Below are 27,014 nucleotides of genomic sequence, written 5' to 3' on the forward strand. Positions count from 1 at the left end.
TTGGCAGGGAAGGCAAAAAGAGAAGGTATTTTTAGTCCTAGATAATTGTACTGGGCCACCAGGAGCAGAGGAGATCCTATAAGATATACCTGAAAATCCCCAGACCACCAGAAATTGCCCACATTCAACAAGAATGCCGTTATTATGGGGGAAAAGGACGGAAAATTACCAGTAACAGAAAGATCACTGGAGCTTAAATCAAAAGACCTGAGTTTGAATGTAAGCTGACATTCATTTTTTTAAAAAAGCATTCATTGAGAATTTACTATGTAAAAGTCACATGAGAAAGACAACCAGGAAGCAGGGCCTGACCTCATAGAGCTTAGATTCTACTAGATGGATGGATGGACAGACAGACGGATGGATGGATAGATGGATAGATGGATAATGTATACTTATGTATGTATGTGTATATGTATGTATACATATATAGTTATAAGTATAGGTATATGTACACACCAAAAAAGGGAGATAAATCAATTCAAAACATAGCTGAAGTAAATAGGAAGTGATTTGAGGTGGAGGAGAATATTAACAGCTAGAGGGTGGGGGAAGTAGACCTCTTGTTGGAGGTAGCACTTGAGCTAAGCCTTGAAAGAAGACAGGGATCCTAGGGAGCATAGATAAGGAGGGAGTGTGTTCCAGGACCTGGGCAAAGGCATAGAGGAAGGAAATAAAATGATCTCTATAGGGAATAGCAATATTAATCATGTATGGCTTAAACATAGAATGCATGAGGATGATTTATATGGAATTAGTCTGTACAGATAGGTTGAAGTCAGATTTTGAAGGGCTTTAAATATCAGAATAGTGTGTACTTTATCCTAGAAGCACTAACAGGACTCTTGAGGAGTGGAGTGACCTTTAGGAACATCTGACACCTGTGCAGGTTGAAGAAGAGAGAGAAATATGGATTGGAGAAGGGACAAACAATTCCTGGGAGACATTAAGTAAGAGATTGTTTCTGAACTAGGGTGGTAACCAAGTGAACAAACAGAAGGAAATTGATGCAAAAGATATGGCACCTAACTGGATATAGAGAATTTTGCTCTGTCACTTACTAGGTGTATAACCTTGAGGAAGATACTCCATTTTTCTGAGACTCCATTTCCAACAAACTCAAGGATTGTTGTGAGATTATACAAAATAACAGGTCTGGAATTACTTTGGAAGCCATATATCATGATATAAATGTGAACTTGTATCTCATAATCATAATCATCCTAGTCTGTGATGTCATCGTTATTGTTGGTGGCTCTTGGGTTTGTGCTATGGGAAGTCCATTCCTGTACCAACATCTGTCATCTGGAACTGTCCATATGAAAGGAACCGCCTGACCAGGCCATCTTCTCCATTCTCTCTCTCTCTCTCTCTCTCTCTCTCTCTCTCTCTCTCTCTCTCTCTCTCTCAGGTCAGAATCACCATCTTTAGACCAGTTTTGGCCTTCTCGAGTCTTGATCCAGGGAAAATGTTGAATGATGCTGATAGCATCATAACCATTCTATTGCTGCTGCTGAACATGATGCCCAAAGGTACGAGCTTCTTCTTCTTTTTTTTTGGGGGGGGTGAGACAACTGGGGTTAAGTGACTTATCTAGGGTCACACAGCTAGTAAGTGTTAAGTGTCTGAGGCCAGATTTGAATTCAGGTCCTCTTGACTCCAGGGCAGGTGCTCTATCCACTGTGCCACCTAGCTGCCCCAAGGTATAAGCTTCTTTCAAATTTTTTATTCTTCCATTTATTCCTTCTTGGTAGAACTACAAGTCCTGGATCTTGAGTTCTAAACTTCAAAAAGTAATTTAACATGCCCTCCTTCCTCAAACCAAGAGAGTACTTAGTCTAAGTCTAGAAGACAAGAAAAATAATTTGTGAAATTGCTTCCAAAGTAACTCCTGGCACGGAATGAAAGAGCAAAGATTAAAAGAGATCCTAAGAGATGAACTTGGAAGTTTCAGTAGCTGCCTTATATTGAAGATAATGTCCATTCTTCAAAGAGTAAGCTAATTCAGTAGTAGTGGTGGTGGTGGTGGTGGTGGTGGTAGTAGTAGTAGTAGTAGTAGTAGTAGTAGTAGTAGTAGTAGTAGTAGTAAAGCTAACATTTGTATATTGCTTACTATGTGCCAGGCACTGTGATGAGGGATTTATAACTATTATGTCATTTGATCCTCATTGCAACCCTGGGAGGTAAGTGTTACTATTATCCCCATTTTACAAATGAGGAAATGGAGACAGAGGTTAAATGACTTACCTAGGGTCATACAGCTAGTTAATATCCAAAATCGGATTTGAACACAGTTCTTCTGACTCCAAGCATAGGGTTCTATCCACTGCACAACCTGGCTACCACCCTTACAGAATTACGTTATCTGTGAAAGGGAAATAATATTACTTATACACCAATCTCACAAGGTTATTTGGAAGAAAAATGTCTTTATAAACATGAAAGCATTATGTGAATATGAGTATAAGAAGGAATATCCCATGAGACTTTCCCTAAAGCTTGCTTGGTGTTGCCCTTCTTGGTTCTGACCAACAATGTGAGAGCTTTAGGGTCAGCTTCATGGGGTTGCTCTCATTATATAAATTATATTCTCTCTTTCCCAAGGATTCTTAACTTGGAGTCTATGGATAGTTTTCAGGAGGTCTGAAATTGCATCTTTATTTCAATATAATTGATAATTTGTAATCTTATGTATTTAATTTTATGCATTTAAAATATAATGTTGCTAACAATTGCAGAGGCTTCTAATTACACTCACTGCCAAGGAGATCTATGACACAGAAAAGGTTTAGAATCCCTGCTCTAATATTTTTACCAGTGGCCTCAACATTTGATCACCCTTTCATCTTATTTGGTGCTTTCTGAAAAAAAAAGTACTTTACTGGAAACTAAGGGACATAAAGTAATCAATCAAACAATCAATTAACAAGCATTTATTAAGAAATGCCTACTATGTACCAGGCAATTATCTTAGTGCTGAGAATACAGAGACAATGAATAAAACAATTCCTGCTTCCATAGAGCTTACATTCTTAGTGTCAAGAAGTCTAATAGAAGAGGCTAAGACATGGATACAAATCAATGGAATATAAAATAGAACTTGAAAGTACATGAAAGACATTAAAATTAAATAAAATTAGACTGTAAAGAAGGGAGCAATCACAGCTAGCTAAGAGAACCAGAGAAGGATTCCTGGAGGATATGGCATTTGAACTGGGTCTTGAAGGAGAAGTAAGATAGAAAATGGCAGAATATGGGAAAAGAGAACAAGGAGAGAAACTTCCTGGCCCTGTGATTGCACTGATAAAGAGAAGTCCTAGATGAGGAAATTCTCTCTACTGATGCTGGTGGATACTCTTAGAGAGTTGCCTAGAGCACTGAAAAGCTAAGTGTATCCAGGAATACACAACCAGTGTACTTCAGGAATGAGGAAACTGAGACAGCCTTGAATCTGGGTCTTCCCAACTCTAAGTGCCCTCAGTATCTACTATGCCACATTGCCTCTGACATTTGAAAAATAGGGAGTGATAGCATGAGTCAATGAAGAGGCAATTCCTGCCTTTCCAAGCTAATCTTCATTGGGGAGGATGGAAATCTGTGGTGAAGAAAAGAAAGATAAAACCCATTACAAGTATTGGTAGTCATCCAAAACAGATTTCTGCATTAGCCATATCCCTCCCTCCAGAAAGAGAAAAAGAGAAAAAAAAATGTACTCTGAGTTCATTAGTTATCTCTTTGGAGGTGGATAATGTGTTTCATTGTGAGTCCTTTGGAATTGTGGTGGGTCATTGTGTTGATCAGAGTAAGTCTCTCTCTCTCTCTCTCTCTTTTTTTTTTTTTTTTTTTTTTTGGTGAGGGAATAGGGGTTAAGTCACTTGCCCAGGGTCACACAGCTAGTAAGAGTCAAGTGTCTGAGACCAGATTAGAATTCAGGTCCTCTTGATTCCAGAGCTGGTGCTCTATGCACTGTGCTACCTAGATGGCCCATTACAAAGTCTTTCAATGTTGCTGTTATTGTATAAATAATTCTCCTGGTCTATTCCCCAAATAATTCTCCAAAGTCTATTTACTTTGCATCAGTTCATAGATGTCTTCCCAGACTTTTCTAAAAGTATCCCCTTTCTCATTTCTTATAACAAAATGGTATTCCATCACATTCATGTACCAAAACTTGTTCAGCCAGTCCCTAATTAATGGGCACCCCCTCACCTTTTGTTACCCCAAAAAAGCTACTATAAATATTTTTTTATATATTGGTCCTTTTTTGTCTTTCTTTGATCTTTTTTGGATATAGACCTATAGCTGTATTGCTAGATCAAAAGGCATTCAAAATTTTTATTTTTTTTTTCCACATGAATTATTTATTTATTTATTTTTACTTTGAATAGAATTTTATTTTCCAAAATATATGTAAAAACAAATTTTAACATCAATTTTTTAAAACTTTGTGTTCCAACTTCTCTTCCTCCCTCCATTCCCACCCCCCACCGACAAGAACTCAAGCAATTCAAAATAAGTTATACATGAGTAGTCATGGAAAAATTCCCGTATTAGCTAGTTGTGAGAGAAAACAGTAAAAAAAAAAACCCAAAACTTCCAATTAAGGAATTGTCAAAGAGGAAAAGAAAAAAAAATTTTTTTAATGTGTTTCCATCTGTTTTCAGATACTATCAGTTCTTTCTCTGCAGATGGGCTGCAATCTTCATAAGTCCTTCAGGGTTATATTGGATCATTGTCTTGCTGAAAATAAACACATGCTTCCCAGCAGATCATCCCCCACTATTGTTGTTATTTTGTATACAGTACATTTCACTCTGCTTCAGTTCATGTAGGTCTTTCCAGGTTTTTCTGATAGTATCCTGTTCATCATAACCTGTATATAGTACCTTAAACTTGACAGAGAATTTTCTTCATATGAGCCAAGATGGCAGAGGAATGACATTAAACGCACAGAGCTCCTGATACGATCACCCCCAAAATAGCAATAAAAGTACCCTTGGAGCAGAAAAACACACAAAAATACAGGCTGAGAGTTTTCTCCAGCTATAGATAGATTTCAGGGGGCTGTGTTGGGCCACGAATAAAGCCTAACCCCGCAATCAGGCTGACACACCAAACACCCGCCCAAGGAATTTGCCCCAGTGCCTCTGAATCGGCTGCAGCACTGGCGTCTTCTGGAACATAGCGTGTGGTAGGGTTGAACGGCTGGCCCGGGGGAGGGGTAAGTGCAGGGGTAGCAGTGGACTGGGGGGGGGAGGATTCTACTGTCCCACCCCAGCAGGGAACCAGGAAGAAATCCTGAGCGGCAGGAGGCCCAGGTTGGGGAGAGGAGCCAGGAAGCTGGCTCATTGAAGCTAAAAACCACACCACAGAAAGCTTTGCTCATTGTTGCTTAGTAAGTAGGCTTGAGGTTATTTCCAGACCAGAGAACAAGCCAGGTGAGATTAAAACCTGCCCCCCCTCAACCCAAAACACTTGGGACCCTCTGAAGCTGGGAACTGCAGCTGAGCCGAGAAGCAGCCCCCCTACCCCACCCCCCAGTGGAGAGTTTAAAATCAAATAAAAGCGAGGCCAGGCAGGCTGAGAAGAAGCTCAATCATCCCCCGAACCACACTGTAGCTCTAACATTGTGTCCTGGAAGCAGCGCCACACTTTAAGAAGGAGTTAAAAGCCAAGAAATAGTAAGCAAAGATGAGTAGGCAGAGAAAGCAGAGGACCATCAAAAATTTCTTTGGGGGTAAGGTAGACCATGATACAACCTCAGAAGAAGAAGATAATAATAGGGTCAAAGCTCCAACATCCAAAGCTTCCAAGAAAAGTATGAACTGGTCTCAGGCCATGGAAGTTCCCAAAAGGGTCTTTGAAGAGAAAGTAGGAGAAATAGAAAAAAGATGTAGAGAAAGGGAAGAAAGAATGGAAAGAGAAATGAGGCATTCGAAATTTAATAGCACTGGGGACATAGGTCCAAATCATTTTCTGGAATGGTTGAATAAGTTCACAGCTCCCCTAATAGTGCATTAGTGTGCCTATATTCCAACATGCCCTCTAGCATTTTAGACAAGTCACTCACAATAGAGAAGCAGTGTGTTCTAATGGAAAGAGCTCCAAATTTGGAGTTAAAGTCACTGGGTTCAAATTCTGGCTCTCCCTCTTAACGTGTTAAGTGTTAACTTCAGCAAGCTGCTTCACCTCTAAGTTACAGTATCCTTATCCATAAAATAATCAGGTTAAGACTTTAAGTTCTAATATCCTATGAGTCTAAATTCCCATTGTGGTGAAAGAAAAGTAGTGAATTATAACTCTCCCTGGTTCCATTTAGGCCTTCATTTCTGAAGTTAGATGGAACTGAGGGTGGGAATAATTAATATTAATAAAAGGAAGGTGATATTACCTACCCTCTGCTTTAAAGGATAAATGACATTTCCTCTAGTGGAGACCCAGAGAAAAGGCATTACAGATAAAGGGAATAGTATGCCCAAATGAGGACTCAATCTCTTCCTTTCAGAGCTTATCCTACTGTAGCTGGAGGGAGGAAGGGTAGCAGCATATAAAACTCATTAAGATCTGGGTTCCACTATTGATGTTGCTACTTACTAGCCATGTGACCTTGGGCTCTTCCCTATGTGCCAGAATCCTTGGATACTTTATTTGTCCTTAGGTTTGGTTTAGAGCATGTGCTGGGAGAAGGAAGAAAAAGAATGGGGTTTGCAAGGAAAAGCTTTTACAGTAGAGGGGAAAATAGGTGGGAGGTAGGCAATGCCTGAACTTTACTCTCATCAGAAATGGTTCAAAAAGTTCAAAGACTATACACATACACTATAGAAATATATTTTACCCACCAAGGAAGTAGGGTGGGGTAAGAGGAAAAGATAAAAAGGAGGGCATATTAAAGGAGGCAGTGGTCAGAAGCAAAACAGACTTTTGAGGAAGAACAGAGTAAAAAGAGAGAGAAGAATAAATTTTTTAAAATATAGGATCCAGGGGCAGCTAGGTGGCGCAGTGGCCCTGGAGTCAGGAGGACCTGAGTTCAAATCCAGCCTCAGACACTTGACACTTACTAGCTGTGTGACCCTGGGCAAGTCACTTAACCCCAATTGCCTCACCAAAAAAAAAAAGGATCCAGGGAAATATGTAGTAATTATAACTGTGAATGTAAATAGGATGAAATCACCCATAAAATAGAAGCAGATACCAGAATGGATTAGAAACCAGAATCCAGCAATATATTATTTATAAGAGATACATTTGAAATAGAAAGACGCAGAATTAAAATAAAGGGCTAGAGCATAATTTATTATGCTTCAGCTCAAGTTAAAAACAAAAAAGACAGGGTTAATAGACCTGATCTCAGATAAAATGAAAAATGGAAACAGAGCTAATTAAAAGAAATAATCAGGAAAACTCCATTCTGCTAAAAGGTACCATACTCTTTGACCCAGAAATATAACTACTAGATCTATACCCAAAAAAGATCAAAGAAAAAGGAAAATGAATATATGTGTGTGGGGTATAAAATATTTGTTGCAATTCTTTTTGTGCTGGCAAAGAATTGGAAATTGAGGGCATGCTCATCAGTTGGGAATAGCTGAAAATATTGTGGCATATGATAGTAACAAGGTTATGCTATAAGAAATGACAAGGGAGATGGTTTCAGAAAAACAAGAGAAGACCTATATGAACTGTTGCAGAGTGAAATGAGCAGAACCAGGAGAACATTGTATACAGTGACAGCAATATTGTAACAATAATCAACTGAAAGACTTAGCTACTCTCTGGTCAATACAATATTCCAAGACAATTCCGAAAGACTCAAAATACAAAATGCTTTCCACCTATAGAGAGAAAATTGATGAACTCTGAGTACAAATTCAAGTTTTATTTTCTTGCTTTTTTTGGTTACAAGGTTAATATGGAAATATGTTTTGCATGATTTCAAATGTATAAGGTAGGCCAAAAGTCACAAAGGGGTTTCAATATTTAATAACTCTTTTATTTTTTGTTTTTAATTTATAATACCATAGCATTATATGCATATAGAGAATGAATTTACATAACATGTAAAAAATCAAATATTGTAAATGGGAAAAAAAGAAAAAAAGAATTTTCAAAAAGTTCTTAAAACACCATGACTTTTGGCCCACCCTGAATAATTGATATATTGCTTGCCTTCTCAGTAAGGGAGGAAGGAATTGTAAAGCAGAAGAGAATTTGGAACTCCAATTTTTTTTAAGTTATAATAAATTTAGAAAATAAAACTTAGGTAGGACAACTAGGAGTTTCCTGGTATTATTATATTATAGTCACTAGTAGTTAAAAAGTATTAAAATCGTCATACTACATCTCATATTGGTTTTATTTGTCTTTCATTTTTGCAATTAACTGAATAGCAACAAACAGGTAGTAGAAAGGACCCTTTTCTTAGAATCAGAAGACCTGGATTTCATCTCATTTGTGTCACTTGTTAGCACTTAGCTCAGTAGCTGGCATATAGTTAAGTGCTTGATAATAAATGCTAGTTGACTGTGTAGCCTTGAACAAGTTCCTTAAAGTCCCTGAATTACAGTTTCCTTAGGTATAAAAATAAAGGGGTTTAATTACAATCTTTAAAGTCCCTTCTACCTCCAGAATTCTCTGAGTCTATTCCAAATGGTAAACTATATATGAAAGCTTTTGTGATTTTAGTATAAAGTATGCTTATGACACATGCTTATTAATCATATTATGTTAATAATTTTAGTGGAAATAATTTGGAAGTAAAGATAATGACAGAGTTCTAAAGTAACATGAGCTTGAAGCTGAATTGGCAAGACAATAGGATCATGAAATGATGCGGGGCAGGGGGAAGACAAAGGAGGGAGGAAGCAAGGAATTGGAACAGCTAGGTGGCACAGTAGATACAGTGCTGGGCCTGGATTCAGGAAGACTTACCTTCCTGAGTTCAAATCTGGTTTCAGATATTTATTAGTTGTGTGACTGTGAGCAAGTCATTTAACCCTGTTTGCTTCAGTTTCCTCATTAGTAAAATGAGCTGGAGAAGGAAGTGGCAAAGCATTCCAGTATCTTTGCCAAGAAAACCCCCAATGGTGTCATGAAGAGTCTAAAATGACTGAACAACAACAGTAACAACAAGAAGAAAGGAATCCCTTCAGAATCCTTATTGCTACTACAAATGTAGCCATACGGTCTCTAACATGTATATAATTCTATTTTTGGACAACCCAGGAAAAAAAAGAAGACTGGGATGGGGGGAGGATGCAGGAGGGTGGTTTACAATAAGGAGGCAAGAATGTTGTCTTCATATATGTGAAAGGTTGTCATGAAGAAGAATCAGACAGACCTGTTTTGTTTGGATCCAGACAGCAGAGGCAGGACAGATGGGTCAGAAAAAGTAGGATGAAAGATCTCAGCTCACTCTAAGTCTGGGCGGGGGGGGGGGGGGCGCAGAAATGAATCTCCCTAATAATTAGAGCTATTTAACATTAGGAGTGCTCCTTGGCTGAGAAATGAGCTCCAAAAAGACCATCAGAAGAAATCTCTGTAGGGTATGAGAAATTGGCCAAAATGATTTTCATTGTCCCTTTCAACATAGACTTTATGGTACTTCCTTAGGAATTGAGTAAGTCTGTAAAGAAGCCTTTGTTGTACACCCCAGGGGCAACTTCTATTCTTTTCTTCACACATAAGGACTTTGATATTTTTTTTTCTCTGTATTTTTTCAGAGAAACTGCATATGGAGCTTGGTAAGTTCAGTTTGTCCTTCCACATTGCCTAATTCCACACTCCAACTTCCTCCAAATCCAAGGTTGTATATATTCAAGATAGCCTCTCTCTGGGCTGACCCTGATTCAAATTAGGTTCCGTTGTATGTCTGTAATGGACATTTCTAATTTCTCCAGATATTGATCATCACTATTCAGGGAATCCTAACCATTGTCCTCATTGCAGAGACAGGGGCTCTGGAGATAAAGGGGAGTGGCACTGAACAGCCATCCAGGATACTCTTACATTTATAGTATTTCCTGTAGTCCCAGAACATGCATGAAGGCCATTGTTGTCCTTGCTGGCCTTCCTTCTGAACAGCATCCACTTGTGACATCTAAAAAGTTCTATAGACATGCTTTCTGGGTAATTTAATCATTTTATTAATAATGCCAACATTTTTAATAAAAGGTCAGTGACACTCTCAAATGCCAAAGACAATCATGGAGGTAGGCTCATGGCTTATATGCCCTTGGAAGAGGGGTGTTCTTGAGGGTGTCAATCCATTCTGATTGGTTAACAATTAATGAGAGGTGTACTTTACAAAGAGAAGTGAGCTAACTCCAATGAGGGGCTGAGAGTGGCATCATGTCACTCTTGGAAAGACTTTCCCTATTGCCCAGCCTTGGGCAATCTAGACAAAGAAACTATATTCCCCACCCAAGCCTGAGCTAGTTGTGTGGAGTAGCAATACCCAGAATGAGGAGAATGTTAATCCTATCTTCCATCAGCCCTGTCCTTGAAAAATTGGATAAGGAAATAGGACAGGGGAAAAAAAGCTTGGGGTCTCCCCAATTTTAATAATTGGCTATTAATAGGTGAGAGAAATAATAATTTCTTTCACACTTTAAGAAGAACGTCCCTGGTCTTGCTATATACTTTGATCTTACATCTTATATTAAACCTCTCCTCTGAGGGGAGGCAGCTGTGACCTTCTGAGATGCATCCTGCATACAGACACAAGCCTCCAAAGCTAGAATAACTTCAGTATAGACAATTCGACAATAGGCTTAACTACCCTCCCCCTCCATCCTCACCATGGACCTTCCTGATAATAACTATTTTCCCATCACAGACGTTCTTAATCTTGAGTCTGAGAATTTGTTTCTAAAATGTTTTAGAACTCTATTTCAATATTATTGGTTTCCTCTATAAAATATAAATTTTGTTTTATGCATTTAAAAACAATATTCTTAGAATGGGGTCTATAGGCTTCACCAGACTGTCCAGAGAGTCTATGACACATAAAAGGTCAAGAACCCTGGACCTGTCAGTCCCCAGTCACTGCCCTTGCCTCCAAATTTCTTTTCTTGTTACCTATTTCCTACTTGTCATAAGTTTAGAGTTATCTGCAAGGTCCTTTTTACTGTCTTTTCTCCTGAATGCCACTTTTACTTTTTCTATTATCCTCTGGGTTGAAGGGCACATATATTGAAGGGGAGGTTGGAGGTTGGAGGGGAGTCCTTGATGCTGGGGCAAAGGTATGACTAAAAGTACTCCCTAAGTGCTAATCACAGTCTTGTGGGGCACCTTTACCCCTCACCCTTCTCCAGCTCTACACAGATGAGTTTAAGTGCCTTTGAGGGAACAATTATTAACTTCTTAGTATCATAAATTTTGTTATCTCTGATCTTGTGCTCGGGATTAGTATTCCTTTGTGCTGTATTTGCTGGCCAACTAACTGGCTGAGCTTAGAGAAATTAGTTTTTGATTGAATTGGTAAATACTTACGTGGTAACAAAGGTTGTTAGTTAACTGTCAAATTATCAGAAGGGAGTTTGGATGGTTATCCATAGCCTCCAGGACTCCAAACCAGTAACTGGTTTGCCTTTCTTTGTCTCCCCAGTGCTTAAGCCTGGCATATAGTAGGAAGCTAATAAATGCTTATTGACTAACTGGGTATCCTTTCCTAGAAACAGTCCTGCTGATAACACTGCCGATGTTTCTCTGATTCTCTTTAGCCTATGTTTTCTGTTTCACCAAACAGCTAAATTAAAAGTCATTGGCCCCATCCATCCCATTGTGGCCAGGCTTGGGGAAGATGTCACCTTGATATGTCATCTTTCCCCTGAGACAAGTGCAGAACACATTAAGGTAAAATGGTTCCAGGCCCAGTTGACTCCTCCTCTCTACATGGATCAAGATAAAGTTGATATGACCAGAAAGACAATAAGAGAAAACAAAATGACATCACTGGTGACATATGCAATCAACCAAAGGAGAGGGGCCCTGAAAATATTCCACGTGGATACATCAGATAATGGACAATATTGGTGTCGTTTTGAACAAAATGGCATCTACCAGGAAGCCAGTTTGGAGCTGAAAGTAGCAGGTGAGGAGCAGTGGCTTAGGGTTTTGAACTGTCTGCAAGTGATAGGAATTCCTGTGCCCGTGTGTGTGTGTGTGTGTGTGTGTGTGTGTGTGTGTGTGTGTGTGTGTGTGTGTGTGTGTGTGTTAGCCAGAAGGAAAGGAGGGGAGGTGGTGTTATTTCTGGGTTCTTATAAGATCTAGAATTTCCCTTTGGCTCTGGCACTTTTCATAGTGTTCACAATTTTCCTCCATGGCCCAGTGATGTCCCTTCAGTGTTAATGATGGACTCTTTTATCAGTTCTCCTGAGATAACAAGCAAATTTGGAGACTCCATTCTGAGTCTTTCACTCAACTGACTTACTATAAACTCTGTTTTTCATTTTATGTCATGAACCCTTAGAGAAAGTGTGAACCTAAGTACACAGAGAATATCGGTGCTCAATATAAGCCTACATTACCTACAAGAAAAAAAAAAAGAAAGGAAAAAAGAAGAAAAAAATGGCCAATAACTTCACTTAAGTGGGAGAAAGGAATATACCTTACAAACTTTCTTTCTCCCACTGAAAAGACTTCAGGAAGACAGTTGGGTACCCAGTCTGGCAGTGACCATTGAGCTCAAAGAAAGGGCCATCAAATGCTTGTTGATCCAATTTATGGTACATTGGGGCGGGGCAATAGGGGTTAAGTGACTTGCCCAAGGTCACACAGCTAGTGTCAAGTGTCTGAGGCTAGATTTGAACTCAGGTCCTACTGAATCCAGGGCTGGTGCTTTATCCGCTGTGCCACCTAGCTGCCTCCTTGCTTATTCAATTTTACTGCTTCTCCAATCCATGAATTCCAGGACTGGAGCAGCTGCTAAATAGTAGAAGAGAAATCTTCTGTAGGTTGGTGCTGGGCTTTCTGGCCCTTACAACAGGAAACACTAATGGAGGCTTTTCTCCCATTTGTCATTAGAAGCATCTAGGTGACTTACTAGTTGCATGATCCTTAACCCTGTTTGCCTCAGTTTCCTCATCTGTAAAATGAACTAGAAAAGAAAATGGCAAGCTACTCTAGTATCTTTGCCAAAGAAAACCCCAAATGGGGTCATGAAGAGTCAGACACAATGGAAATGACTGAAGAACAACAAGGTGGCACAGTGGATATAGTGCCAAGCCTGAGGTCAAAAAGACTTCAATTCTAATCTAGTCTCAGACCCTTACTAACTATGTAACCCTGATCAAAACACTTAGCCTCTGTTGATCTTAGTTTCATCTGTGAAAGGGAGATGAAAACAGCACCTAACTCTCATGGTTGTTGTGAGACCAAATAAGATAATATTTGTCAAGCACTTAGCACAGTGCCTGGCACTGTGTAAGTGATACATAAGTGTTAGCTGCTGTCGTTGTTGTTGTGGTTATGTGTTGCTAAAGTGAAGAAGCAGGCTCACTGAATTCTACGTTACCAGAAGATATGTATTTCACAAGAGTTTGCTCCTTGAAAATTTTCCCTTGATATGCATTTCCTTTAATGCCCTTGTCTTTATGCCCTCCACTTGTGAGCTACCAAGGTTTGATTCTAATGGACAAAACAATAATAACAAAAATAGAATTGAGTTGCCATTTTCTCTTTTCACTACTTAGTGGAACCTAAAAAACATCCCTTATACCCCTCCAACCAATAGGGGTTTCAATCTCCCAATTGGACTATGGAGAAGGATTATTTTGACTTCACCCTAACATTGAGTCCCCTTTTCTTCCCAGCCCACCCTTCCACCCCACCCCAAAGACTTCAAGTACTCTTACTCTTGGCTTCTCTCTTTCAGGCATGGGCTCAACCCCTCAGATCTACCTGAAGAGAAATGAAGATGGAAGAGTTCAGCTGATGTGCACTTCAGAGGGGTGGTTCCCACAGCCCCTGGTATGGTGGAGAGGGATTGGTGAAGAGAATTTGTCTGCCCTCTCTGAGGTGCAGATACAAGGTACAAATGGTCTATTCCATGTGGAGGCATCTGTGGTGGTCAGAAATGACTCCGTGGGGAATGTAACCTGTTCCATCTACAACCCTTTACTTGGCCAGGAGGTGTCTGCTTTCTACATTTCAGGTTAGTTCTCTCCGTCCCACCCTCCCTACTCCCTTCCTATTGATAAATTCAGTTAGAGATTATTTCTCAGTAGGACTTTTCCTTAGATTTCTTCCCTCTTGTTGCTCATGGCTATCTCCACCCACACTCTGATCACCTTTTCCAAACAGCCCAGTCAAGCCCCTCCTTCAAATTTTCCCTTCATACTTCCTCATCTAGAGGCATAGCTAGCTATTTTTGACTTAGATTTACACCTCTCCCTGAGCTTATTCTGTTTTACATCTTTCTTCGTATATGGAATTGTCCTCTGGATCAGGAGTTGATTCAGGAGGAGTTTTGCCACCTCTCCAGGACTTTCCTCAAAATAGTTGCCCATTTCTTCTATCCTATGAATTATACTATTTCTTGCTTTCTCACCTATACTTTTTTCACCTATACCTTTTAAAAAATTAACACCATGGGGGCAGCTAGGTGGCGCAGTGGATAAAGCACCAGCCCTGGATTCAGGAGGACCTGAATTCAAATCCAGTCTCAGACACCTGACACTTACTAGCTGTGTGACCCTGGACAAGTCACTTAACCCTCATTGCCCCAGAAAAAAAAGAAAAAAGAAAAAAAATTAACACCATACTGTTATTTTTACATCTCCCCATGTTGCTTTTATTCATTCAGCAAACATTTCCCTTTTAAAACTTTTTATATATTGGTATACTGTTTTGCTTTGTTTTTAATTTTCACTGATATTTTTTATTTTTATATCACCTAAATTTCCAAAAATATCTCCCTACTCCCTCCCAGAGAGCTATCCCTTATAACAAATATATATATATTTAAAGGAAAAAGAAGCAGTTCAGTAAAACTAACATATCACCCAAGTTGGACATATGCAATGCTTCCCAACCAAAGCCCTGTGTCTCTGAAAAGAAGGGTACTTCTCATGTGTATTCTTTGCAAACAAGCAGGGCCACAATTTCACACTGTTGCCTGGATTTTAAAAAATTATTTTTATTTCCATTTCCATTGTGCTGATCATTATGTAAATTGTTTTACTGTCTTTGCATCAATTCATATAATGCTACCTGTATTCTCTGTATTCTTCATATTGACCATTTCTCACAAAACAGTAATATTCCATTGATTTGCCATAATTTATCTAGCCATTCCTCAATCACTAGAAGTCCACATTGTTTCAAGTTCTTGTTAATAACCTTCTGCCTCTTAGAATCTTTCTTCTTTCAAAATGTTACTCAAGTACCATCTTCTCTGTGAAAGATTATTTTGTTTCTATCCTCAGTGCTTAGATCAGTTCCTAATATATAATAGATGCTTAATAAATTTATTGATTGATAAGTTGGTGTATATGGGACCTTTCTTGTTACTATTGACCTTTTGGGGGATTTGTCCATTGCAGTGCAATTCCTGGGTCAAAAGCAAAGACCTTTCTGTTCTTTCTTAGTATGGTTCTAAATTTCAGCATTTATTAAACTTATTAGTAAGTTATTAATAATTACTTAATTTATTATTATTAAATTTATTATAGTGTGTTAGGTGCTTGAGGAGATAAATAGGTGAGCAAGGTAAAGTCTCTGCCCTTGAGAAGTTTAAAATCTAATGAATAAGATGATATTACTCAAATAACTGTAATAACAAGTAGATTGATGAGAGATATGAAGATATGACAAATGTTAAGTTCTGTTGATGTAGGATGGTAGATAGCTGATCAGATTGATCATGAGACATCCCAAAAGAATTACAAGACTCAGTGACTCAGTTTCCTAAGTTTTATTGAAAGACTGTGATGACCACAGGGTAAATACCAGAAAAATGGGAAAGGCACCTCAAACAGAAAAGGAAAGATGGTTATATTTATAATCAGAAAATAATTGATCATCTCTTCATTATCATAATCTCTACCTTAGGGAGGTACAGCAGAGGGCTTATCCTAATTTGGAGTTCCTGGGGGCTTAAATCAACCCCCAAGGCGGGTACCTTTTGTTTTGGGGGTTTACTTGTCATAAGGTGAATCTAAGGACAAATTTGGCCCTTTCTGCGCATGTTCCCAAGGACATGCTTAAACTTGTCAATCTCAGAGGGTCTCTGTGTTTATGGTATCTCTTTACTTAGATCTGGTTTCTAGGTATCTTGTCATCTAATTTAAACCTTTCAATTACTGATGACCAGTTAGGGTCTCTGTGTCCTGTCACCTTAGGCTTATGTTGTAAGTGTTAGTTGATGGTAACCTGAATCTCCAGGTAACAACTTAATAAGCATCCAAACTCTGGTTTGTTTATTAGGTGGCATCGACAGGGGCCTAGATTTGAGACCTATCTATTAATCTCCTTTCAGGGCTGGGGTCTTCAGGTTATCTATTAGCCCCTCAGGTCTTAGGTTTGTCTGCTCCTCCATCACTGTCATGAGAGTTATCAGGTTTAGTGACTCTTCCAAGCTTTTCAGCTCCCACAAATCCCCCATCCATATAAGCCCCAGCCCCATACAGATGTACTTTAGTTTCTGGGAGGTTGTTGTTGTTTGTCCCTCATTCTTGAAGAAGACCAATGGCATTAGGAGGGTGGCATCTTGTCTTGACTTGCAAGTGAATTGTATTTAAGTGAGGCAAAACTGTACAAAGTCACTAGCCTCACCCTCTCCCCCAGGGTCATTTGAGTCTAGTGACAAGACATAAATCAGGATGACCGGAGATGACCCCATATGCAGGAAAATAGTTTTTAAAAACCCTTTATTAAGTATCTATTATGTGCAAGGCACTGTAGGGTTTGAGTTATAGCTCTGATACTCTATGTGACTGCAACTCTCTGAACTTCTCTGATCCTCAGTTTCCCTATCTGTGGAAAGGTGGAAGTAGCATATTGCTTCTGTCCTTACATTGCCTGCCTCACAGATTTGTTGTGAGGAAAGGAATTCCTTAGCACACTGTCAGTAAGAGTTGTTGTTAGTACTTCCACCTCCCAAATTGACTCCTGGGTAAGTGCTCATGAGCTGATAGAGGGGTTGGAGGGAAAAAGGATGATGAGATATTTCCTTTGGAGATTTTACTGAATAGTAAACAGGGAGGGGCAGCTAGGTGGCACAGTGGATAAAGCACTGGCCTTGGATTCAGGAGGACCTTAATAGTAAACAGAGAAGTCAGGTGCAACTTCCCTGATGCTGCTTTTAGATCCACAGAGAAGGAGGAAGCAGACCTAGAGCTCCCTGGATGGTCCATAAGGAATATACCCAAGGGTGCCTTAGCCATCCAGATCAAGAAGATGGCACTAGACTCATTTCACATGCATAGTTAATGGGGATCTTGGGGTTCTTCTTTCAGAGTCACCACCACTGAGGATGATCTCTTCTTGGAAGACCCTGCTCATCCTCGGGATCCTCCCTTTAGTTGCTGGTATGGCTTTCATATGGAAGAAGTACTATAGAAAAGGTAATTTGATTTCGAAAAACAATGTTGATGTAAGGAGAGCTGGGAAATGGTGTAGTATGTGGAATGTTGCACGATCTCATCTCACTTTGAGCCTTGGAATCTGTGTGTGTGTGTGTGTGTGTGTGTGTGTGTGTGTGTGTGTGTTTCTGTCTCTCCTCTCCTTTCTTACACTTATTTTTTTATTTTGAATTTTAATATCATATAAAATGAATCTTTTAATATACATTGTATATTATATATGAAATATATTAAAATGTTTATATACATTATACACAATATGCATATACTTTGTATACATGAAAGAAAATGTGAATCTCTATTATGTAGTCTCAGTATGTCTCTTTGTCTCCCTCTTTCCCTCTTCTAGCTTCCTCTTCTCTCCTTATCTATCTCTCTCCCATGTCCTTTCTTCTATCCCTATCTTCTTTTCTCCTCCTGTCTTCTTCTTTTCATCTATCTTCTATTCTTCTTTCTCTCTTCCTTTATCTTTCCTTTTCTTCTCATCCCCATTTTCCTCTTTCCCTATCTCTCTCTCTCTCTTTTTTACTATAGCCCACTCCCCTCCCCATTTTCTCCTGAGCACCAGATCAGGAAGCATCCAATAACTGATGGTTGAAGTGAAAGTGGGAGTAGCAAGGACAGCAAAGGTCAAAGCTCTGAAGTTTCAGGATGACAAGGATCACAAGTCCCAAAGCAGTAATTTGATCATTATATCCTAGACCTGCAGTTAGAGTTGAGAGAAGAAAGCAGCTGGTCTTACATTCCTGGGACATAGTATGGAGCATTGTGCTTATTTTTGGTAACAATATTTAACTATTAGAGGTAGGGGGGCATAGTGGATAAAGAGTCCATCTCACAGATAGCAAGATATGAGTTCAAGTTCTACCTTTGATTCATACTGACTGTGTGACTTTGGGCTTCAACTTCTCAGTGCCCTGAGCAACTCCCTATAACTTCAAAATTTCAACACTTACCAGTCTGCATAAATAGAAGGAACTTCCTCATCAAGCTCTCCCTATACTGATACTATTACAACTCTGAGCAGAAAAAATGAAAGCATTTCTTTAATAGTTCAAAACTTCTATGATATCATCAGTATAGATACTCCCTCTGCAGATAGTGATGGCAAAAGCTTTTGCTCCACTGACATAGCCTTAGAAATCCCAGATCATTCCCATTTTATAACAAGACTAAACAGGAGAAGAACAGTAATACCTCCTAATTATATATGATGTTATACAGGAATGTGCTAATCAATGTTTAGCAACTGACTCTCTAAAAGCAATAATGTACATAGGATAAACTCAAGTTCAATTTTATTATTATTACTTTCTCTATCACTTTTTTTGCAAGACAATGAGGGTTAAATGACTTGCCCAGGGTCACACAGCTAGTAAGTGTCAAGTGTCTGAGGCTGGATTTGAAATCAGGTCCTCCTGAGTCTAATCTGGCTGAGCCAATGAAAGACAAGCCTGCTTTGGTCTCAAATCAGATTTGGTAGGATCCCCTCCTGAGAGCTCTCTGGACTAGTCTGAGATCTAGAGTTTAGTTTTCTCTCATCAATTTATCCCAGTCTCCCAGTGTCCAAAGGGGTGTTTATTTCAGTGTCACTCTGTCTAGAAGAGAAGACTCTCTCACTGTAAGGCAGGAGCCAATAAATACAATATTTGAAGGCAGTGTGATATTATGGCAGTGGTTCAGGGAAGCAGGGAAACCAGTAGTTGCTAACATTTTAAAGATGTTTTTAATTGGGCAAAGTACATTATACATATATGTGTGTATATGTGTGTGGGTGTACAATAGATACATATATGTATATGTGTGTGTGTGTATTTATATAGACATATATCTCTATCTCTATATATCCCAACTTGTTCTCAGAACATCCCTGAGAGGGAAGTACTACTAGTTTTCCCAATTTACAGAAGTAGATATTGAGAGAGAAGCTAAGTGACTTGCCCAGGGTCACATAGCTGGTAAGGGTCTGAAGCAGGATTGGAATTCGTCTTTCTGATTCCAGGTGCGTCATTTTATCCATTATGCAGACCAATCAGAATACATAAATTCTAGCCCAGTTTTTGTTAAAAAAACATAGTTGAATGACTTTGGGCAAGGAGCTTCAGAGCCTCCTTCTTTCTTTCTTTCTTTCTTTCTTTCTTTCTTTCTTTCTTTCTTTCTTTCTTTCTTTCTTTCTTTCTTTCTTTTTTGGTAGGGCAATGAGGGTTAAGTGACTTACCCAGGGTCACACAGCTAGTGTCAAGTGTCTGAAGTTAGAATTGAACTCAGGTCCTCCTGAATCCAGGGCCAGTGCTTTATAAACTGTGCCACCTAGCTGCCCCCACCTGTTTCTTCTCTAATAAAATATGGGAAATAATATCTCCCCTATTGGGGCTTCTCCTAAATGTTACACAGCTTGAATAAGCAGAGCTGCAAGAGGAAATCTTCTCACTTCTAAGAAATTATGCTCCACCCCCTCCATCACCTCTTACTACACATCTATCTGGAAATACCCTTTCAAACCAAACTTTTTCCCCATCTAAATATCATAGTCCCTCCAAAGCAGAAAAAGAGGGACACACACATACACACACACACACACACATGCATGCATGCACACACACAATCAGGAGACCAATACCATTTCTTCCATCTTCCTCTTGACATTCAAACTCAGTTTTCTTCTGAATCCCACTCTTTGGCTTTCTCCATCAAACCTTTTGGCACGGGCATGCCCCTGGTTAGCTATTCTGTGGGAGGGATAAAAGTTCAAGAACCTACCTGTACCACCACCCCACCCAGTAAAAAATTTGTAGACCTGAAAAACTGGATAAAATTTTTGTTGTTCAGTCATTTCAGTCACACCTGCCTCTTCATGACCCCATTTGGTGTTTTCTTGGCAAAGATACTGGAGTGATTTGCCATTTCCTCTCTGAGGTCACTGTGTGACCCTGGGCAAGTCACTTAACCCTCATTTCCTGGCAAAACAAAAACAAAAACAAATCTACCCTCATACACTTACTAGGTATGTAACCCTGGGCAAGTCACTTAACCCTATTTGCCTCAGTGTTCTCATCTGTCAAATGAGCTGGAGAAGGAAATAGCAAACCACTTCAGTATTTTTGCCAAGAAAACCCCAAACAGAGTCATGACAACAACAACAAGAGATATACATACTAGCCTGAAGTCCTGAGCCTTAACCTGTAGACAGACAGCTAACAGTCTGTCTCTAGACTGCAGATATGCTCTGTTCCTTAGGGAAACTGCTTCCCATGAGGCCAGAAAGGGACCTACATTGGGTTCAGTGCCCACTTCCATCTCATCCCCAATTTGAACAGAATTCCCTCAAGAGCTCAGACAGATTCAGTTTGACAAACTCAACTAACTTCCCTGTTCTTCTTTCTTATAGATGCTAATAACCCGAATCCTCATCTAGTTCTAACGATCTCTGCAGGTGGTGAGTGAACTCTCTTTCTCAGGTTATGCTTGACTAAGTCAACTCATTGCCTTTATTTCCTGCTCACCAGGGACTAGGAAAAACTACTTCATCAATAAAAGGGGATTGGAAGGGAATGTGGAAGGGAATGAGCATTTATTAAGTACCAGTAACTATGCTCAGCACTTTACAAATATTATCTTATTTGATCCTCACAACAACCTTGGAAGGAAGGCGCTATTATTATTTCCATGTTACAGTTCAGGAAACTGAGTCAGGAAGCAGTTAAGCCACTTATTTAGGGTCACATTGCTAGTATGACTCTGAGGCTGGGTTTGAATTCAAGTCATTTATTAATTTATAGTAGGGGGCAGCTAGGTGGCGCAGTGGATAAAGCACCGGCCCTGGATTCAGGAGTACCTGAGTTCAAATTCAGCCTCAGACACTTCACACTTACTAGCTGTGTGACCCTGGGCAAGTCACTTAACCCCCATTGCCCCGCCCAAAAAAAAAAATTATAGTGGCATGGTACAATTAAGAGAAAGGTTTCAAAGATCTCCAGTTAATAAACAACCCTGAACACTGATAATCAGTGAGTTCATGGTCAAGGTGGGGAGAGTCATTCTAAGTTCAACTTTTCTTTGTTTTAGGTATGCTGTGTATTCTTTTACATATGGGATGAAATGGTATATCATCATATGCATTCTGTGATCCTGAAAGGAAAGTGCTATTGACTTCTATTGCCTATTTGTAAGAGATTAGTTAAAGAAATAGACTTAACAAAGAAAAATTCAACTTAGAATGACTCCCTTCACCTTAACCATGAACTCATTGAGTTAAAGTTTTAAAAGTCTATATAATAAGCTCTAGAGGCTTGACAACATTTTAATACAAGTTAAAACACAGTCTTAAAATAAGAATCTCTACAAAAATAAGCCCATACTATTGAGTTCAAAATGTAGTTGCAATAGCACAAAAAAGAAACCCTTATGTAACATTTGAACTGACTTTTTTTTAATTAAAATTTTTTAGTCTAGAACATTTTTTATTTCAATATCTAAAATCCCCAAATCACATATTATACATATTATATTATACAATATGTCCCTATTTATGACAATAATACATTTGATTACATGAATATGAAAAAAACTTTTGCAAATGTTCCTCCTTTTTTAAAAATATGCTTATCAAAAATAAGACTTCTAAAATCAATTTACACTTGCCATGGCAACCAATTTGCCAGGGAAATGCTTTATAGAATTTGATCAAATAATCAGTTGGAAAAAAACAAACAATTTAGAATATGGTAGCACAATACTTCCAGAGTTAACAATGTATTATGATATTGAAACCATCTTGCATGGTTTCAAAATTGGAGAGATAGATGAATAGAACAAAATACACATAGAAGAATAAGAGACAATGAAATTCAATGGTCTACATGTGCTGGTACCAGTTTTACGTGGGAGCAATGTATCGCATTGTGCTCACCAGTCTGTAAGGGCCTAAAATTATAGCTGTGATGTCTAAAATCTAATGAGTGGTTGCCTTAAATTAGAAGCTTTAGCAAGAGTTTAGACTTTTAAGTATTTATTAAAGTACATTAGAAGTTAGTGACTAGGGGGCAGCTAGGTGGCGTAGTGGATAGAATACCGGCCCTGGAGTCAGGAGTACCTGAGTTCAAATTCAGCCTCAGACACTTAACACTTAACTAGCTATGTGACCCTGGGCAAGTCACTTAACCCCAATTGCCTCACTAAAAAAAAAAAAAAAGAAGAAGTTAGTGAATAGAGAGGTCAAAAGCAAACTTCATCTAACTATCTCTAAGAGAGCCCAGCATCTGTCCTCTTGCCAAGCCCAAGTCAGAAACTGAAAAGGCTGAGATCCTTTCCCTTCTCATCTTTCCCTTCTCCCATCACACTACATATGTTGAAGTTATTGACAAAAATATTAAAAAACAGGTCAGGAACAGATACCTAGGGCACTCGACTACAGACTTCCTGCCACATTGATGCTGAGCCATGAAGAACTACTCCTTGAGTCCAGTTATACAACAAGTTCTGAGATCATCTGATTCTATTACTGTCTAATTCATATTATTCTGTTTTCCCCATAAGATACTTTATCAAAAACTGTGAAAATCTAGGTAAACTATATCCACAGCATTCCCTTCATCTTCTAGTTTACTAATACTGTCCAACACTGAAAAGTAGTTAGTCTGGCATGAATTGTATGTGATGAAACAATGCTGTCTCTTTACAATCACTGCTTTCCTTTCTAGATGCTGGACAATCATTCCTCTAATCATTATTTCTTAGAATTTCCCCAGGAATCAAAGTCAAGCTCACTGGGGCAGGTTATGTGCTCTTCCTTCCTTCCTTCCTTCCTTTCTTCCCTTCATCTTTTCCTCCTTCCTTTCTTCTTTTTGAAAACTAAGATATTTGCCTTTCTCTTATCTTTGGATAACTCTCTTGCTGCCCATAATCTTTCAAGATCACTGGCAATGACTAAGTAATCACATTTGCTAGTCCTCTTAGGACTTCAGCATATAATTCATATGGGCTGGGTGACTTGAATTCCCTCAGAGCAGTTGGGTGCTCTCTTACTCCCTCTACTTGTTTATTTAGGGTTTCAGTCTTCTGTTTAGTAATTTTGCTTCTGTCATTTTCATTATAAAGATCAGTTTCCTTTGCAGAGAAAGCAGACACAAACTCAGAGTTGAGTAGCTCTACTTTCTCTTTGTTGTCAGTTATCAAAGACCCTCCTTCCCCAAACAAAGGTTCTCTCTCTTCTTTGATCCTCCTTTCCTCCTCTCTCCCCCAATGCATTTTTGGGGGGTGGGGCAATGAGGGTTAAGTGACTTTCCCAGAGTCACACAGCTAGTAAGTGTCAAGTGTCTGAGGCTGGATTTGAACTCAGGTCCTCCTGAATCTGGGGCCAGTTCTCTATCCACTGTGCCACCTAACTGCCCCCCCCCAATGCATTTTTTAAATAATCAATTTTTCTGTTATCTTTAGCTCCCTCACCAGCCTCAGCTCATTCTGAGATTTAGCATTCCTGACACTATTTTTACAGGGCTCTGCCTCACTATTATATTCATCTTCTGTTCACTGAATTTGTTCCTGTTTTCTGTGCATTTCTTTCTTTTGGGGGGGCAATGGGGGTTAAGTGACTTTCCCAGGGTCACACAGTAAATGACAAATGTCTGAGATCAAATTTGAACTCAGGTCCTCCTGAATACAGGGCCAGTGCTTTATTCACTGTGCCTCCTATCTGCCCCCTATACATTTCTTTTCAAAAATCTAAGTTGGTTGGTGAATTCTCTTTGGATCCACATAGTTCTCTTCAGAAAAATCTCATTCTTTTCCTCATTGGATTTGTTTCCCTTTGTGTCTTCAAAATTTTATTCTTGAGCATGTCTCATCCCTCCTAGGCTGACTTCCTCAGAAGCATGTTAATCTTAAGTTAGATCCTACCAGGCTTTCCCCTGAAACCACTGAAATCTACTTTCCCAAAATCTAGGGTACCTGTCAGATAGCGCAGCTTTCCCTTTGGCTGGAATGGTTAGCTCCCCTCAAGTTTCCCCAAATTTCTCCTCCAGTAACCACTTCTTCCTCCCTGGGAACAAAAATCAGAAGAAATTCCTCCTTTAGAAGGAAGCATTGGGGCATTTAGGTGGCACAGTGGATAAAGCACCGTCCCTGGATTCAGGAGGACCTGAGTTCAAATCTGGCCTCAGACACTTGACACTTAATAGCTGTGTGGCCCTGGGCAAGTCACTTAACCCCCATTGCCCCACAAAAAAAAAAAAAAGAAGAAGAAGAAGAAGGAAGCATAGCTACATATCCTGGGCCAGAAGAATCTCTTTTTTTAAACCTGCTCTAAGTTTCTCTCTCTCTCCAAGTATCCAAAATTATTATGTAATGCTAACATGGCACAGGAATGCATCCCATCTATTGCATTCTGGTACCACATGTAGTATCAATGAACAATCTGATCCAACACTCCAATTGATAACTTCAACTTTTTCTATGATTTCAACAAAAAGATGCCCTCTCCCCCCCCCCCCCAGAATGAAAATAGTCTTAGAGGATCATGTTCTCCAGGCTTGACTTTTATCACTTTACATCATTCTTTTTTTTAAGATGTAATTTTTTCCCATCTACCTTCACAAATGCCCTCCCCTCTACTTTGCATCATTCTTTGCCACAAATGTGTTTCTCCCAAGACATCTAAGGACAACTGAGGCAAGGAGAATTAACTCAGTACAGCAAAGCTCACATTTAATAATGGCACACTTTTTGGTAGAAGGCTCAAACTCTCTATTACATTTGTCCATGTCATTTGTTATAAAGGAATAGAGACAAGGCCTGTGCTTTCACTGGAGTAGAAAACCTTCAAAAAAATCAACTTCTCTGTAATTTATAACCTTAGATTTGCCTGGCACACCAGGAAGATAAGTTACTTGCCTAGGGTCACACCAACAGTGTTTATTAGGGTCAGGACATGACTCTAAGTCATACTGGCTCGAACATCAGACCTCTATCCACTATGTAACACTGCTTCTAGTTTAAATAAACCCTACATGTATGTGAAAGAATTTGTTTTACACTTTCACTGTGCTGAACACTACGATTAAAATGAAGGATACAAATGAGAAAACAGAGTCCTTGCCTTCAAGGACATCTAATGAGGGAAGATAACATACACACACACACAGAAGGATAGCCAAGGAGGACCATTGGGGAATACCTTCAGAGGGGAGAACAAGACCCTAAAGGTAGAAGTTCATAGATGGATTAAAGCACTCATTATGGGCACCACATATGTATCTTCTAGGTAACTCAAAGAGTATTCAGATGCAAACCTGCTTCCTGTGCTGATAAAGGAAGAGTAAATCCAAGATTTATGGGTTCATTATTTTTTTTTAACTTTTTTTTGCAGGGTAATGAGGGTTAAGTGACTTGCCCAGGGTCACACTGCTAGTAAATGTCAAGTGTCTGAGGTCAGACTTGAACTCAAGTCCTTCTGAATCTGAGGCCAGTGCTTTATCCACTGCACCACCTAGCTGCCCCATATGGGTTCATTATTAATGCCATATTTCCATCTTGTCTTTCTTTCTCTTGCTAGGGCATTAATATTTTTAATCCCAATTTATTCCCCAAATACCAAAGTTTTCTTAATCTCTGAGACTGACTACACCTCTCTCTTTGTAGTGAATGGTACTCTGGACTCAAAAACAGCACATCCTGAACTCATCCTTTCTGACAAAGGGAGATGTGTGACTCGTGGAAACATAGGACAGAAGCTGCCTGACAACCCAGAGAGATTTAAGTTCCTACCAAGTGTGTTGGGCCCAGAGAAAATCACTTCTGGAAGACATTACTGGGAAGTTGAGGTTGGGCATGGGTCTGGGTGGTTCCTGGGCATCTGCAGAGAAGATGTGAGTAGGAATGGAGGTATTCCAATGACACCTGAGAATGGTTACTGGGTCATGGGCTGCTATGGAAAACAGTACTGGGCCATCACATCACCACCTACCCTTCTCTCCCTCAGGAGGTCCCCCCACAAGATTGGTGTTTTACTAGACTATCACCGTGGGTACCTTTCCTTTCAAAATGTGATGGATGGGTCCCACCTCCACACATTCCACACTACTTCCTTCTCTGGTACCCTACGTCCCTTCTTCCTCTTATGGTCCCCTAGTTTTAAAGATTCTTCAGGAATGTTACGTAGATTGGGGTAAGCCAAGAGAACCACTGGAAAAACGACCATGGCCTATTTTTGAGGAATTCTATGACTCCACGGACATCACCATTGGCTACCGGGGACCAAGATTCACACAGCTGCCAGCTTTCTCATCTCCTACACCAACACCTCAACAGTATATGGGAGGGGGGGCAGCTAGGTGGTACAGTGGATAGAGCACCGGCCCTGGAGTCAGGAGTACCTGAGTTCAAATCCAGCCTCAGACACTTAATACTGTTAAAATATTTTTGATGACTAACTTAATT

The 27,014-nt window shown here is 39.5% G+C and overlaps 1 protein-coding gene across 1 annotated transcript; it reads left to right on the forward strand.

The window, feature by feature from the left end:
- Positions 1–27,014, forward strand: BTNL2 (butyrophilin like 2). The gene is made up of 8 exons (XM_043999923.1): positions 1–219; positions 1,412–1,532; positions 9,720–9,740; positions 11,747–12,091; positions 13,874–14,152; positions 17,457–17,564; positions 20,971–21,018; positions 26,217–27,014. Exons 1-8 carry the CDS (start codon positions 145–147, stop codon positions 26,744–26,746), a joined length of 1,527 nt encoding a protein of 508 aa, XP_043855858.1. The 5' UTR covers positions 1–144; the 3' UTR covers positions 26,747–27,014.

Source organism: Dromiciops gliroides, chromosome 4 (assembly GCF_019393635.1).
Source record: "Dromiciops gliroides isolate mDroGli1 chromosome 4, mDroGli1.pri, whole genome shotgun sequence".
Lineage (NCBI taxonomy): Eukaryota > Metazoa > Chordata > Mammalia > Microbiotheria > Microbiotheriidae > Dromiciops > Dromiciops gliroides.